The sequence below is a fragment of the Salmo salar genome, chromosome ssa09 (genome assembly GCF_905237065.1).
Source record: "Salmo salar chromosome ssa09, Ssal_v3.1, whole genome shotgun sequence".
Lineage (NCBI taxonomy): Eukaryota > Metazoa > Chordata > Actinopteri > Salmoniformes > Salmonidae > Salmo > Salmo salar.
The window spans coordinates 43,225,752-43,241,933 of NC_059450.1; the positions used below are offsets into that span (position 1 = coordinate 43,225,752).

The window sequence follows — 16,182 nt, forward strand, 5'->3', positions numbered from 1 at the left end:
GCTGGATTTATCACACTCAACAGTTTCCAGCGTGTATCAAAGGACATCCGTAGAACTTGATACAACCATGAGAAGCATTGGAGTCAACATGGGCCAGCATCCCTGTGGAACGCTTTCGGCACCTTGTAGAGTCCATGTCCCGATGAATTGAGGCTGTTCTGAAGGCAAAAAGGGGGTGCAACTTAATATTAGGAAGGTGTTCTTAATGTTTTGTACACTCATTGTATTCCTATTTCTAACTATTTTAAGGAAGCAAAGATGCAAAAATAAATGAATCTTCGCTAACGGCAAATAATTTAATCTTGTTATATTTACCTGTTATTTTTTGTGTCATATCACCCATGCCTGCTTACAATGCAATACTTCAACCATAAGAGACCATGCATATGCACAATTTAACGTTTGAATGAAGCTAAGTACATTCTCACGTCAAGTTCAGTTTTTATAAATGGCAACTTTTGCGTGAAAATTTCTGCATGCATGTTTTGGAATGTACTGTATTTTGTACGTGTGCAACATTTATAAATGAAGTTCCAGGAGAGAAGAGTTAGAGATGATACATTCTCCATTAGACACCTATACTGGCAGCAGAAGAGAGGAGAAAGGTGGATTTATGTAAGTCTTTAAAATGTTTGACAAAGATCCTACTCCCAGCACAGAAAACTGGGGTATGTGTGAAAATAAACATTACCTATTGCCCTAACTTCAATATCAAGCAGTCATAAAATGTTACATTTTTATTAAGAAATGACTATAAATGTCCAGAGGTAAAACCAAGTCAGTGTTTTACAAGTCAAGACCGTCAAGTCCTAAACTGAATTTTGAGTTCTAAACAAGTCAATGTGCTCTTCACAAAATGTAATACCATTTCATATTTAAGACTAATAGTATATTAAATTTATACAAATCATGAATGCGTTTAAAAAAGATGTATTACTTTCCAAATGAACTTTATTTCCATGGAAATACATGGGTAGCCATGAGAAAGACATATGACAACAAAAACAAAATATTCAAGTGCTCTCTCCAGATATACTCTAGACATCTAAAACAATCCTGCCATAAAGTTACAATTATTTATTAAAAAGGTACATCAAAACTGATACTGAACTTCAAGTAGGCCTACAATTTGAACACTGGCCTGAATGTCTGAGAAAAAAATACAGATCCCAAAGATGGGAGACAATACCTGAACATGGAGACTATGTGTGTAATGCATAAACAGTTTCAGTTTTTTCTCTTACCTCGGCCCTATGATGCATTGCATTTACAAAAGACCAAATTCGATAAAAGTCTGTCAGTCATTTGTGCACGATGAGGCCGCAGTATGAGGCCACCATGGCTGAAGACACGTTCCACTGGAGCACTGGAGGCAGGTACTGCCAAGACCCTGATGGCCACTCGGGACAGTGAAGGAAGAGCCTTCCTGTTCATTGCCCAGAACAAGAGGGCATTCTGTCCTTCGCATATGTCAAGGTAGTGACTTAGCTGTAGTGCTGGAGTGGTCCCAACAGCTTTCTTCTGCCTCTTACAGTATGCTGCAAACAGCCCATCTTCTTGTCCAAGACTATGGTCCTCTCGCTCTTTCTCATCAACAAGAGGCACAGCTTGCTCAGTCGCTGTAGCATCTTGCAGAATAAGTTCTGGCAAAACATGTAAAAGCATAGCAGAAACAAAAGGGCCGGTATTAGAGTATTGGTGATGCAGTGGGTTAAATTGAAAAAGTATTATTGTTGAAGTCAATTGGATTAAATTGAGAAAAAGTTACATTAAACTCAATAATATTTACCTTTCACTCTTTGTACCACCTCCTCCTTGAGCTCCTCCTTCACCAGCACATGGTGTTCCACCCACATCAGAGAAAAAGCCGGATCCAAGGCAGCTGCTTTGAGGTAGACTGGATCTGAAAAGGGGGCAGTTATTCCATCTTGTGTCCTGGCCATTTTCACATTGATGAAGATTCCAAGAAATCTTTTGTTCAGGGATGCCTGGAGACTTCTGACCAGGCCGCTCAGGAAATGGACTTGAGGCTTCCGCTGCTCCAGGTGGTGATTCAAGGACAGGACCGAGGGAACAACAGAACTGATTGTGACTATCTTCTCCCCCTGTGTCATATCTGTTGCTTCTCCAAATGGCTTCAGGATGTCCACCAACTCCTTCAACTTATTCCACTCCCGTACTGTGAACAACAACTCCTTGTGCCCAGCCTTTTCTAGAACATGACTGAGCTTTCGATGGTCACATTGGATAACTGCCTTCACTTGTCTCAGTGTTGAGTTCCATCTTGTGTTGACAGCAACAGGGATGCCTCTTTCCCCAAATTCAGCCACAAACACCTCTTTGAATGTTGTGTTTGTATGTAGCAGTGAGCTGATTTTTGATAACTTTGAAAGAGAAGGAGTCATCACTTTTGTTTCTTTCAAGCCATCTCCCACCACCAGCTGGAGAGTGTGGGCAAAACACTGTAAGCGTTGTTTTTTTGCAATAGCAGCATCCACTGTTTGCTGGTCTTCCAGGGTTAGGTCATTCCAGAGCTCTGGGTCATCAAGGTGATCTTCATCATGTACTTCATCTTCTTGTTCAATGGGGAAGCACACCGTGAATGCTTTTCTCATGTTGGTAGTATTGTCACTAATGATATAGTCCAATTTATCTTTAATGCTGTACTCACCACATATGGCCTCAAATTGCTCACAGATTCTTTCGGCCATGTGTGGGCCTTTGAAGCGGTCACAGGCCAAAAGATTGGACTTGAGCTGTATCCTCTCTCCATCTTTCTCCATGCAGTGCACAGTGACACCAAGGAAGCCTCTCATCTTTCGGTCGGACCAAATGTCCACTGTGACCGAAACATGGTCTGTGTTGTTCAACTGAGTTTTCAGTTTTGAACGTCTCTCTGTAGCGAGGTTCTCTACTTTTGATGTCAATGTTCTACGACACACTGGGCTGTACTTACTGTCAACCACTGACAGAAAGTGACGAAAACTCTTGTTTTCCACAATAGACAGAGGCAAGTTGCAATCGATAACCAGGTCGGACAGTATTGCATTGCTAATAGCTTTCTGCTGTGGATGATTCATGCTGTACCGACCTACACGGGTCTCCATTAACTGTGAGATTGGAGACTGTTGTGATTCACTTGTGGCACTTTTGTTCATCTGGTATTGTTCAAATCTGTAAGCATATAAAAGAAAAATAATTGAGCGGGGAAGTAGCACAATTTGCCTGGTCTCAATCTTGGGTGCAATGATCACGTTCCCGCACTGGCTGTGTGGAGGCTCATTGATTTAACGTTACGTTAGCCTACATGCTATACTAGCAAAGTTATATTTCGCTGTCGGCTATATTAGCCACGACTTACCGTTCTTTGTGCAGCTTCAAATGTCGAACAAAGTTGGAAGTTGTTGCGCCTCCATCTGTAATTTTCTTCCCGCATGTTTTACACGTTGCAATCCGTTTTTTGTTGACTACAGCGTAGTCTGTATATCCGAAAATAATAACTTTGGGTATCATCTTTCCAAAGGCTCAATCTGAATTCACCCGCAGACGTTCCTCTGCACTTCCACGCACAACTTTTTCTCCGCTGGCACAATTTGATTGGCTGCTTTCCGATTCAAATTTTTATCTGTTAAAATTAAGAGTTGATGCGCTACACTTTTTTAATAGCCTAATTTTTTATATTTGGGCTTAGGGAGGATATCAAGTCAGGTCGAGTCATAAGGCTCAAGTATTAAGGCTCAAGTCCAAGTCAAGTCACGAGTGTCAAAGTCTAGTTGCAAGTCATCATATTTGTGACTCGAGTCCACAGCTCTGAAATGTACTGACACTCAACCAGATTAAACCCACTACACACAAAAAAAGGAAAGGAATGAGAAACTAAGTTGTAAATCTGTCATTTTATTAAGGGAAGTGTGATGCCTGACTTTGAGAAAAGTGATAAGCCTACTCATAGTTTAATAGACAGATGCAGAGGTTGTGTAAAGCAGCCATCAATAATCATGATAGAAGCACAAATACAGAGATCCAATATCCTGCCATCATCATCATCCTTGTCATCTCATCTGTCTTAATATGCAGTTGCTGACAGGGTGCCAAAAGAAACTCACTTCTCCCTTCATCCATTTTGTCGACATGCAAAACAGACACCGTAATCATGTTTCTTTCTTTTGACAAATTACATTAAAATATGAAGACATCGTACTATGAAGAAGAAAAAAAAGAATGTTGAATGGCCTAGTTCTGTTTCTATTTAAAGGTATTTAATACACCCTCGCATATATACAAACATTGTACAAACGCACACCCTTCAGCGTCCCTCCACCACCTCTTTGTTTGTTTTCTGTCCCGCAAACACTTTTCTGTTTCTTTGAACTTGAAGCTGAAAGGAGATGATGGAAGAGAGAAATACATGTTTAGCTTGTTTAAAACCATCTACAGTCTAAGCCCGGGGGGGGGAGAAAGATCAACATACATTTCATACTAAGAATACAACAGTCAACACATTTCAGTCAACAACAACAGGGGTGTTTTCATTAGGCAAAGACTGTAGCAAACAGTTGCAAAATGTTTTGCAACGGTAACAGTTTACTCCAAACGGATATGTTTTGCCACGAAAATAAGTTTCTGTTGGAAGAAACTCTATTGGTAGGAACTCAGGTTGGTCCCTCCATGTTTAATTCTATTTGCTTCTGTTTATATCCATTTGGTTTGGTTCCTAGTGAACACACCCCAGTTCAGGGTATGACATGAGCTAACAAACTATACCGTGGCTCCCTCCAGCATGTGTTGGTCTTTCTGGAGAGCATTGTGCAGGCCTTCCTCGGACGTATAGCCGATCCAGCAGAAGCCTTTGTGGAATCCTGTCTCCTTGTCCTGTTAGAAGATAGACATTGTGAGGTGAATATAGAGGTTGTGATGTGATATAACAGTAACTTCCAAAATAAAGGAAACACCAACTTAAAGTGTCTTAATAGGGCATTGGGGAATCAGAACAGCTTCAATGCACACTGGCCTAGATTCTACAAGTGTCTGGAACTCTATCGGAGGGATGCGACACCATTCTTCCATGAGAAATTACATAATTTGGTGTTTTGTTAAATGGTGGTGGAACACTGTCTCAGGTGCCTCTCCAGAACCTCCCATAAGTGTTCAATTAGGTTGATATCTGGTGACTGACACCACACACACAGAGTCACTGAGATCTCTTCTTCTAGCCAACATTATGGGCATTTTTAAACATTGCTTGATGGGATGTCAATTGCTTATTTACTCGCGTGTTTCCCCTTTACTTTTGGCAGCTACCTGTACACATGGTGATATCAGAGGGCTGGGTTTCTCACGTATTAAACAATCTGTTAAGGGTGTACTTACAAAAGGAAGTAGGCATTTCTTGACTTGCCCGAACTGCCCAAAGTACTCCTTCATGTCCTCTGAAAGAAAATAATGACATGTTATACTACATGTTATCCCACTGCAGATAGTTAGCTACAGTACTAGAGAAGACGTGGTTTTAATCTTTGACTATACACACAGGCCAAGATGTTTTAGCTAGCCAGCTGATGCCAACTATCTCATTGACATACATTACCCACATCATTAGGCTGCAATAAGCCTCATAACTTTGTAATCGGCAACAACGACAATGTCAAATGAGCATTGATGGAAATAATAGACTCAGAAAGGTTGGTTAAAATAAGGTTAGCTGAAAGACGCAGCCACACATAGTTAGCAACAATGTCAAGGCAGCACTCACACAGCATGATGTAAAGACGCCTACAAAAGCTCATAGCCTAACATAAAATTGCCAACATACAGTAATTTTGTTTCCAATTCATATATATTTATATATATATTTTAAAAAAAAGCATGCTTACTGCTTGCAATGGTCCATGGTATTTTAGACACAAACACCTCAAAAACCTTCTTTGACGACGATGCCATGTTGCGTCCTTGGAAAGCTAGCGAGCTAGTGGCTACCTTTGACCCGAGTCACGTGTAACTGTTATGTGTTATGTAACTGTTCATTTTTCGAATATGGACTTAAAATCACTAAAAGCTAAGCGTTTATTTATTTAACATGTTTTGCTTTTTAATGTTTCGCTTATTTCTTTATTTTTTATTTTAGAGTTGAAAGGTCATTTTATTAATGACAAAGATGGCGGCCTCCATAGTAGAGCATGGAGAAGATGCATTTAGAAAATTGTTCAAATTTTACAAGCGAAGAAATCCTCCACCAGATCTCAGTGATGTCATTGACTTCTCGAAAATTGTAAAACATGAGAAGGTGAGTGTTTCCAAATATAGCTAACTAGCAACTAAATATTGATGTATAAACAGACGAACTTCCTGGTATACTACTGTCTGTAGCTAACTAGTTCGATAATACTACCAGATTGCCTTCTTACATACAATTAACATCTAGAAAGTAAATTAATGTGCTATCATACGAAGTTAATACTTGGATAAATTGCAGTGCATTTACCACTTTTGCGTGGGCGTGTCACTCGCCATTTGTTGTTGTTCGTTTTATTAGAGAACTAACAGCAAAACAACTGCGATTAGATTCAGATTTTCAGAAACAACTAAAACACAATCACTTTCCACGAAATAAACAGTCATTTTCAGAGTAATCATCTTTCACTTTGCAAACTGCTTCAGTCAGTAACCAGTCTCATCCAACCATTTTATGCACGTCGGTTAAAATTGTAATGACATGCCTGATGGAAACAGAAAATGTCAGTAAACTTTGCAAATGTTGACAAAACAAAATACTTTACACAAATGTATATGTTTTTTTTACTGTAAAACAAATTATGCGAGATATGTCAGTATAGATTTTTTTATGGAAATACTGATATAACCATCATATTGATGGCCTGCCTTAATCGACAACCACCTCTTAATCTGCATCCCGGAGTCGCCTCTTCACTGTCGACGTTGAGACTGGTGTTTTGCGGGTACTATTTAATGAAGCTGCCAGTTGAGGACTTGTGAGGCATCTGTTTCTCAAACTAGACACACTAATGTACTTGTCCTCTTGCTCAGTTGTACACCGGGGCCTCCCAGTCCTCTTTCTATTCTGGTTAGAGACAGTTATTTTTTATTTAACCTTTATTTAACTAGTTTGCACTGTTCTGTGAAGGGAGTAGTACACAGCGTTGTATGAGATCTTCAGTTTCTTGGCAAATTTCTTGCATGGAATAACCATCATTTCTCAGAACAAGAATATACTGATGAGTTTCAGAAGAAAGTTCTCTGTTTGATCTAATGAAATGATGTGATGGTGATTGACAGGTCTTTCCCACCGAACTGAATCCAGGTGCAGTGAGTGATGCGGAGGCCAGGAGGGCGGGCCTTCGCCCCATCAGAGACTGGACAGCCTTTGGCTTGCAGGGTTATCCAGGTATGGTATTAGGCTAGTGGAGTTTTTTTTATTTTTTATGCTGAGCTGTAACATAATCCTGCACATCATTTGAACTCTCTAGGACCATGATGGGTAACAATTGTCTAATAAATTGACTCCTGACTGAACTGATTCAGATATGTGGTACAGGGGGTTGGTGGCATCTTAATTAAGGAAGGCGAGCTCGTGGTAATGGCTGGAGTGGAATTGGTGAAATGGTGTAAAATGCCATTCCATTTACTTTGTTCCAGCCATTAGTATGAGCCGTCCTCCCTTTAGCAGCCTCCACTGACATGTAGTACTTTTAAGTTAAACAATTTTTTTATTAGCTGTCATATAGCAGAAATGTTACCCTTTAACTAGCCCTAATCAGTATGTAAGATGTTACTTTTTATAGATAAATGTTAGTTTATTATTGTTTTTAACTCTAAACCACTGGTCTTGACAGCCCCCTGATCTGTTGTTAATGTACCTTCCTGGTCCTTGAGGAGATCAATAAAGTTGTATTGAATTGAATGTAGTAATCCCCCCTCCAGGGTTCATCTTTATATCCAACCCGTTCCTGCCAGGTTCCCAGCAGCACTGGGTGAGACAGTGTCTGAAGACCTACCCAGAGAAACCCAACGTGTGTAATCTGGACATGCACATGGCACCCACGGAAACACAAGACATCTGGGGGAGGAGTGCAGACACGCTCCGGTAACTAGACTAACTACTTTCAGCACCAGCAGACATACTGCTGGAGTGTTGTGTGTCTATTTCCCATTATTATTTGAGTGAAATATGAATAATCTATCAGAATGGAACTTCTACGTTAGATTTTGCCGAGAGACCCGATTCAGTCAAAGGACTATATTTGATAATTATCTCTCTTTCTCAGACTTGAAGGTTTTAATTTAAAGTTTGATACATGTGAAAAAGGTAGGATCTCTATGTAATCAATTGACTTGAATGGGTAGCATTCATTTTAGCTCTTAGCTGATGTCTGAGCCTGGTGTGATTTTCCCCACAGGAAGACAGGTTCGAGGGTCAGGGAGCCCAAGACACTGCTAGAGAAGCTTCGCTGGGTGACCCTGGGCTACCACTACAACTGGGACACCAAGGTAGAGCTCACTCTGTCTGTCTCTCGCTCTGTCTCTCTCTCACTATGGTTGCATCTTAATGGTTTTATGTAGAGCTATCACTCTCTCTGTCTCTCTCTCAACGATCATCTAAATTGTTAAAAGGTTTTAAAAACAATTCTAATAAATGCAACAGTTGGACAAGGGATGATGACACTCCAAATGTTTACATTTATTTTAATCCACCAGATATTAACTGAATTATAGCCCATAAAACGTTTTACTGGCACAGACAATGAGTTGAGTTCAGGGATTTTGGTGGGAATACAGGTATTCAATTTATTGTAAAATATCAACAACAACAAAAATCTTAGAAGGCACTCATATATACATTTTCTTATGGTATCAGGTATTTTAAATTATTTTGTGTTTAAACAAAGTGCACGAGGTCAGTACAGGTGCATCAAAGCTGGGACCAAGAGACTGAAAAACAGCTTCGATCTCAAGGCCATCAGACTGTTAAACAGCCATCACTAACACAAAAAATGAACACACATCAAAATAAACGTGTATTTTTTGTGATGCAAGTGTCGAGACGATGCGTTTAATCCTCGACGAAGCTTCAGCGTTCTTATAGATGCAACGGAAAGACAACGTACAGTGTTCCATTGAGCCCATTTCAGCCATTACCTGGGTGTTTTTACAGGTCATTATGTCCGCGGTCGTAACGTTAACGGGGAACAAACTACAGGCACAAGCAAGAGTATGAAAGAGTCGCAGGAGTAAAATGAAAGCAAGCAATCTAGCGAATTTTAAGTGACAAGTAGATTTTGCAGCCCTCAAACACAGTAAATAGATGGCTGATCAAGACAGATCCTCAGGTGAGCGGGGGCATACACGTTGCTATTCACATGCACTATCAGTGCATCTCTATGGTCTTAGTAGATCTCTCTCTCTCGCTCTCGCTCTCTCTCGTCTAGGTGCTTCAAACTCAACTCTGGACCTCGAAGCCCGTTCCACAGCATTTTGTTTTTCATTGTTCCCCTCTAATCAGGGACTGATTTAGACCTGGAAGACCAGGTGGGTGCAATTAATTATCAGGTAGAACAGAAAAGCAGCAGACTCCGGACCTCATAGTGTAAGAGTTGAATACCCCTGGTCTAGGTAAAGCTCTATGGGTGCATCTCAATGGTCATAGTAGAGCTGTCACTCTCTATTAAATGTTTTGTTGTTGAAAAAAGTCACCTTTATTTAAGTAGGCAAGTCAGCTAAGAACAAATTGTTATTTACAATGACGGCCTACCCCGGACGACCAAACCCACTCTCTATGGGTGCTTCTCAATGGTTTTACGTGTTCTCTCCTTGTTTCCTTCCCTTCATCTATACCGGTCTACTTTATATAATATGTGTATATATATGAGTTCCCACATCTCCTACACTGGAGGGTGGGGGGGGGCTATACAAGAACATTTTTCAACTGAAGGTCATGTCAGTCCACTATGTCAGGAAGGAATTACACTTCCTGCCAAATAGTCAAACATGTCAATCTAAAAATAAACTCAGCAAAAAAAGAAATGTCCCTTTTTCAGGACCCTGTCTTTCAAAGATAATTCATAAAAATCCAAATAACTTCACAGATCTTCATTGTAAAGGGTTTAAACACTGTTTCCCATGCTTGTTCAATGAACCATAAACAATTAATGAACATGCATCTGTGGAACAGTCATTAAGACACTAACAGCTTACAGACGGTAGGCAATTAAGGTCACAGTTATGAAAACTGAGGACACTAAAGAGGCCTTTCTACTGACTCTAAACACCTATAGAAAGATGCCCAGGGTCCCTGCTCATCTGCGTGAATGTGCCTTAGGCATGCTGCAAGGAGGCATGAGGACTGCAGATGTGGCCAGGGAAATAAATTGCAATGTTCATACTGTGAGACACCTAAGACGGCGCTACAGGGAGACAGGACGGACAGCTGATCGTCCTCGAGGTGGCAGACCACGTGTAACAACACCTGCACAGGATTGGTACATCCGAACATCACACCTGCGGGACAGGTACAGGATGGCAACAACAACTGCCCGAGTTACACCAGGAACGCACAATCCCTAAATCAGTGCTCAGACTGTCCGCAATAGGCTAAGAGAGGCTGGACTGAGGGCCTGTAGGCCTGTTGTAAAGCAGGTTCTCACCAGACATCACCGGCAACAACGTCGCCTATGGGCACAAACCCACAGTCGCTGGACCAGACAGGACTGGCAAAAAGTGCTCTTCACTGACGAGTCGCGGTTTTGTCTCACCAGGGGTGATGCTCGGATTTGCGTTTATCGTCGAAGGAATGAGCGTTACACCGAGGCCTGTACTCTGGAGCAGGATCGATTTGGAGGTGGAGGGTCCGTCATGGTCTGGGGCGGTGTGTCACAGCATCATCGGACTGAGCTTGTTGTCATTGCTGGAAATCTCAATACTGTGCATTACAGGGAAGACATCCTCCTCCCTCATGTGGTACCCTTCCTGCAGGCTCATCCTGACATGATCCTCCATCATGACAATGCCACCAGCCATTTCCTGCAAGACAGGAATGTCAGTGTTCTGCCATGTCAGTGTTCTGCCATGGCCAGCGAAGAACTCGGATCTCAATCCTATTGAGCCCGTCTGGGACCTGTTGGATCGGAGGGTGAGGGCTAGGGCCATTTCCCCCCCCCAGAAATGTCTGGGAACTTGCAGGTGCCTTGGTGGAAGAGTGGGGTAACATCTCAGAGCAAGCACTGGCAAATATGGTGCAGTCCATGAGGAGGAGATGCACTGCAGTACTTAATGCAGCTGGTGGCCACACCAGATACTGACTGTTACTTTTGGTTTTGACCCCTCCCCCCCTTTGTTCAGGGACACATTTTTTTAAATTTCAGTTTATGTTTGTTGTTGATTCTTATGTTCACACATATTTACACATGTTAAGTTTGCTAAAATATAAACACAGTTGACAGTGAGAGGACGATTCTTATTTTTTTGCTGAGTTTATATTACTCTGTCAACGTCATATTTCTATTAGTTATAACATCTGTACAGATCGTAAAACACAAAGTGAGAGCAGAGCCTTTATATTGAGAGTAGATCATAAATAAATGTCTCTACGATACGTAACATGGTATCTGACAATGACATCACTAGTGAGGCAATGTCCCATTGATACAACAGCGTTCTGTGCATGATTCAGTGCACCAGTTACATATGCTAAAGATCCTAAACGTGTCCTCCATCCACCACCACCACGAGTCTCCAGTCTCTTATGTTACAACGATAGATGAACAGTCATCACTGCAAACAGAACATGAATACTGTATGTACACAGTAGTGTTCTCTGTGTTTTAAATATTAGAGGTGGGTGTGTGAGAGATCACTGGGGTGTTTGGATCATATTAGCCTGCTGTACTCCTTTCAGGTCAAGTCATCTGTAATTGTGCAGGCGCCTGCCTGTCTCGTTTATATGCTAATGACATCCAACGTGTTTAGTCGTCTGTCCCGTTTTAAAATCAGGAGTTTTACACCGGATTCATTAGCTCCCATCCTGGCTCTGACACTGCCAAATGTCTGACAACAATCGCTGCATTTTAAGCAGGGGTCTGTTTTTATTCTACTTCCCCCCCCCAGCTAATCTGTGTGTTTTAGAGGAGAGCAGCACAGTGATTATCCTGTGATTGCACATGTGTGGCTGAGTGCATGCCCCCAACACTAACCAGGAAGAGATGCAGAGATTTTGTTTGTTTATTAATGGAAAAATGTCGTCCCTCCCCATGCTGACAGGCTTGCTGACTGGCTTTCTGGTTGGCTCACTGACTGACTGGCTTTCTGGCTAGTTGGCTGACTTCAGTAAGAGAAAATTGATCTTCCTAAGACTGACCTCCACGACAGAGACTGACCTCCACGACAGAGACTGACCTCCACGACAGAGACTGACCTCCACAACAGAGACTGACCTCCACGACAGAGACTGACCTCCACGACAGAGACTGACCTCCACGACAGAGACTGACCACTGAAAGGCTTGTGCAACATGGATGTTATGCTTCTTCCCTGAAATGGAAATGAATGAATACATTGTTTTTAGTTATTATTTTTTTTCTGTTGCAGACATATTCAGCAGATCACTACACTCCGTTCCCATCAGATCTCCACTCTATATCCGTCCATGTGGCCGCAGCCTGCCGATTTCCTGGGTTCAACGCAGAAGCTGGAATCCTCAACTACTACCGCTCCGATTCGTCACTCGGGATCCACGTAGACGAATCAGAGCTGGACCACACTAGACCCCTCCTGTCATTCAGGTGAGTGGAGGAGGGGCTTGTTGTACCAACCCACCAACCACGGCTTTCAGTGGGTGAACCGGGTTAGTGTTGATTGCATTCGATTTGGAACCTGAATGCCTTCCGAGTGTGAGCCGGGTGCCCCGTTCTGACCAATGGCGACGTCGGCTCAAAACAAAACTGACGTAGGTTAAGCACGTGGAGTGATGAGTAGGGTTCTGTGTGTTCACATGCAACAGTGATTGCTTTTGATTTAAACCAAAACATGCTTTATCTGCCTTCCCTAAGAAAACCAGTTTGAAAATTCAAACAGATTTTTTTGGGGAAAGAGATGTACCATGCTGTGTTGTTGACAATACAACCGAGCAGCACAGATTACTGTTCCATTTGAGCAGGGCGCGCCTCCCACACCGGCTTCGCCCGGACACGTGACGGGCCATAACACGGGGCAGCTTAATCAAACTCCCTCATTGAATATTGTCTCAATTCATCCTAAATTACAACCTGACACTCTTTGGTAATACTCTCTGGATGTGTTACTCTGAATGTGAAAGCAGCTATTGACCATTTCCTGTTTGTCTTGTCGTTGTTGTTATCCTCATAAGTGTCTTCCTCTCTCTTTTTTTTGGATTGACGTTAGTTTCGGCCAATCCGCCGTCTTCCTGCTTGGTGGAACTCAGAGGGAAGACCCGCCCACCGCCATGTACATGCACAGCGGTGACGTCATGGTAATGTCAGGACACAGCCGCCTCCTCTACCACGCCGTGCCTCGCGTCGTCCCCGCCCCCAAGGGAGACCCCTTACACCCCTCTCTGGAGGAGGAGGGCCTAGGCCCAGGGTCAGACCAGGGACTCGCCCAGGGAGAGGCCACCCTGATCCAGCCGGTATCAGAGGAGGACTGGGCGGTGTGCTCCAGGTACATCCAGACCTCCAGGGTGAATATGACCATCAGACAGGTGCTTGGGTCTGGCCAGGCCTTCCCTGCGATGGACACGAAAGACAAACGAATAGACGTGGGACACACGGATGGGTACCATGACAACCAGGATGGAGAGAATGTGGGACTGAAGAGGAGGAGGAGTGACTCATGAGACACCACACCAAATGAGGTTACATGTATGGACTGTTAAATGTTAACAGGTCAAAGAGGAGTACCAGAAGACAGTTATAATAACGAGATCTACTGTACAGTGTTACCTCTTATGATTAATATTTATTTCTGGATAATTTCACATGGTGATGTTGTAATAAATGTGACATTGTATTTAAAGAAATTGTGGACTCCTTTTTTACACCAAATGAGTTATGCAGGGTCAGCTGTTACATACTGTATGCAGACTGACGTCATAGTGGAGTTATGTGAGGTCAGCTGTTACATACTGTATGCAGACTGACGTCATAGTGGAGTTATGTGAGGTCAGCTGTTACATACTGTATGCAGACTGATGTCATAGTGGAGTTATGTGAGGTCAGCTGTTACATACTGTATGCAGACTGACGTCATAGTGGAGTTATGTGAGGTCAGCTGTTACATACTGTATGCAGACTGACGTCATAGTGGAGTTATGTGAGGTCAGCTGTTAAATACTGTATGCAGACTGATTTCATAGTGGAGTTATGTGAGGTTAGCTGTTACATACTGTATGCAGACTGATGTCATAGTGGAGTTATGTGAGGTCAGCTGTTACATACTGTATGCAGACTGACGTCATAGTGGAGTTATGTGAGGTCAGCTGTTACATACTGTATGCAGACTGACATCATAGTGGAGTTATGAGGTCAGCTGGCAAGGTGTAGGCCGGTTCAAAGTACTGATAACCCAGATTCTTTGATCTTGATATTGTGGTATCTGGATCAGAATGATCCTATCTGATTAGTTTCTTAAACCGGATCAAAAACACCCAGATCAATCTGATGCTGGATTACAAAAAAAGACGATTACAGAATCCAGATCATTCTGATCCAGATTAAAAGTTTTGGAAAAACTGGGCACTGGAGACAAGAGAGTGAAAATAGCATCAACACAGACAGACCATAAACATCCCTCTCCTCATTGGAAACCTATTAAAAGTTATTATTTTTATAAAAGGTGATTGTTTTCTCTCTACGTGTTTGAAGTCATGAAGCAGTGAAGCCACCTGAAGTTCTTCACACTTGTTCTGCCCCTTGAGAAACGCATCACTGGAGAATAACACTGGATTAATTGCCTCCTATTGAAAATGTGTTTCTTAAAGGGGTCAGAGAAACCTGATAGAGGGAGAATAAATTGGTTTCATGGTGAGATATTTTGTGTGTTCTTCTGTACTACTGTAAACCAACAGTTTATACTATAGCAGTGATTATTACTCAACTATAGTTCGAGTTCAGTTTCACTACATTAATTAGAGCAAACAAAGAAGTTGTTTTTATAAATGGGTTGTGATGTTTGTTTGTCTCTGTGAAATAGGAATAATAGTCTTCATGGTCCATTTATGGAGACTGTTATGTTGGAATGAGCAGTGAAGTGAACCGCAGTTGACCAATATCACATGACGAGTTCGCCGGAACGCCGGCAGATGGCGATAATGAGTTGTTTCATCTTACCGTCCAAAGGCATTGTATGCAGCTGGCTATACACTTGTATACCCTGCGGACCGGTTCGTACATAAAAAAATCTCCAGGCTGCAAAGACGTCAATTTCCTCCTTAACTCGATTTAATGGCGAGAAGGCGGGGAAAAAAATGTGGAAAATATATGTGCCTGTTTTTTGTGAAACACCATTTTCCACCACCGTGCTAAAGTGGCTAATGTTAACTCCCTGATGTTGTGCCCCTTGTTCAGCCAAGGGTGAACAACAGACTGCTGCAACCTGATTGGCTGAACGCAATACGCAACATCAGGGACTAGCATTCCTAGGTATTAGCCACTAGCATGGTGGTGGAAAATGGTGTTTCGTAAAGAAAGCATACATATTTTCTATTTTTTTATTTTCCGTGTATGGGAGACGAGTGCATAGCCGGCTGGTTAAAATGCCTTTGGACAGTAAGATGAAACGACTCATTATCGCCTTCGGCTAATGATGAGTGAACTGGGGGAGAGCTGAGACTTGTAGAAGAGGATCCAGAAAAACATTATTGTCCAGTGTGGGACGTTAGGTCATCATGACATGGACAGATATTACAGGATCACTTTGTCATCAACGGGATCTAAAGTTGTTTTGTACTTGTATTATACACTGCTCAAAAAAATAAAGGGAACACTTAAACAAAACAATGTAACTCCAAGTCAATCACATTTCTGTGAAATCAAACTGTCCACTTAGGAAGTAACACTGATTAACAATAAATTTCACATGCTGTTGTGCAAATGGAATAGACAACAGGTGGAAATTATAGGCAATTAGCAAGACACCCCCAATAAAGCAGTGGTTCTG

The 16,182-nt window shown here is 42.1% G+C and overlaps 3 protein-coding genes across 4 annotated transcripts; 1 reads left to right on the forward strand and 2 right to left on the reverse strand.

The window, feature by feature from the left end:
• Window positions 1–722: 722 nt before the first annotated feature.
• LOC106611372 (uncharacterized) lies at window positions 723–3,745 on the reverse strand. Its single transcript, XM_014211532.2, has 3 exons — window positions 3,362–3,745; window positions 1,790–3,174; window positions 723–1,643 (listed from the first exon to the last, which is right to left on the reverse strand). Exons 1-3 carry the CDS (start codon window positions 3,511–3,513, stop codon window positions 1,252–1,254), a joined length of 1,929 nt encoding a protein of 642 aa, XP_014067007.1. The 5' UTR covers window positions 3,514–3,745; the 3' UTR covers window positions 723–1,251.
• Window positions 3,746–3,877: 132 nt separating this feature from the next.
• Window positions 3,878–6,011, reverse strand: LOC106611374 (SRA stem-loop-interacting RNA-binding protein, mitochondrial). The gene is made up of 4 exons (XM_014211536.2): window positions 5,874–6,011; window positions 5,371–5,429; window positions 4,765–4,872; window positions 3,878–4,378 (listed from the first exon to the last, which is right to left on the reverse strand). The coding sequence occupies exons 1-4, from the start codon at window positions 5,938–5,940 to the stop codon at window positions 4,307–4,309; spliced, it is 306 nt and encodes a 101-aa protein (XP_014067011.1). The 5' UTR covers window positions 5,941–6,011; the 3' UTR covers window positions 3,878–4,306.
• A 1-nt stretch (window position 6,012) lies between these two features.
• On the forward strand, window positions 6,013–14,040 carry alkbh1 (alkB homolog 1, histone H2A dioxygenase). Of its 2 annotated transcripts, none has more exons than XM_014211534.2 (6): window positions 6,013–6,283; window positions 7,294–7,402; window positions 7,939–8,101; window positions 8,415–8,505; window positions 12,598–12,791; window positions 13,411–14,040. In XM_014211534.2, exons 1-6 carry the CDS (start codon window positions 6,146–6,148, stop codon window positions 13,859–13,861), a joined length of 1,146 nt encoding a protein of 381 aa, XP_014067009.1. In that variant the 5' UTR covers window positions 6,013–6,145; the 3' UTR covers window positions 13,862–14,040. The 2 variants fall into 2 exon arrangements, with proteins under 2 accessions (XP_014067009.1, XP_014067010.1); XM_014211535.2 differs by having other exon boundaries at window positions 7,972–8,101.
• The last annotated feature ends 2,142 nt before the right edge of the window (window positions 14,041–16,182 follow it).

Bases quoted from the DNA above. Each gene is read 5' to 3' on its own strand.
- LOC106611372 (XM_014211532.2), bottom strand. From the start codon at position 3,513: ATGATACCCAAAGTTATTATTTTCGGATATACAGACTACGCTGTAGTC. The intron at 3,175-3,361 runs GTAAGTCGTGGC...ATATGCTTACAG, and splicing joins TTGAAGCTGCACAAAGAACG to ATTTGAACAATACCAGATGA. The intron at 1,644-1,789 runs GTAAATATTATT...ATGTTTTGCCAG, and splicing joins GGTGGTACAAAGAGTGAAAG to AACTTATTCTGCAAGATGCT.
- alkbh1 (XM_014211534.2), top strand. From the start codon at position 6,146: ATGACAAAGATGGCGGCCTCCATAGTAGAGCATGGAGAAGATGCATTT. The intron at 6,284-7,293 runs GTGAGTGTTTCC...GGTGATTGACAG, and splicing joins AAATTGTAAAACATGAGAAG to GTCTTTCCCACCGAACTGAA. The intron at 7,403-7,938 runs GTATGGTATTAG...TCCCCCCTCCAG, and splicing joins TGGCTTGCAGGGTTATCCAG to GGTTCATCTTTATATCCAAC.
- LOC106611374 (XM_014211536.2), bottom strand. From the start codon at position 5,940: ATGGCATCGTCGTCAAAGAAGGTTTTTGAGGTGTTTGTGTCTAAAATA. The intron at 5,430-5,873 runs GTAAGCATGCTT...ATTTTCTTTCAG, and splicing joins ACCATGGACCATTGCAAGCA to AGGACATGAAGGAGTACTTT. The intron at 4,873-5,370 runs GTAAGTACACCC...ATCTTCTAACAG, and splicing joins AGAAATGCCTACTTCCTTTT to GACAAGGAGACAGGATTCCA.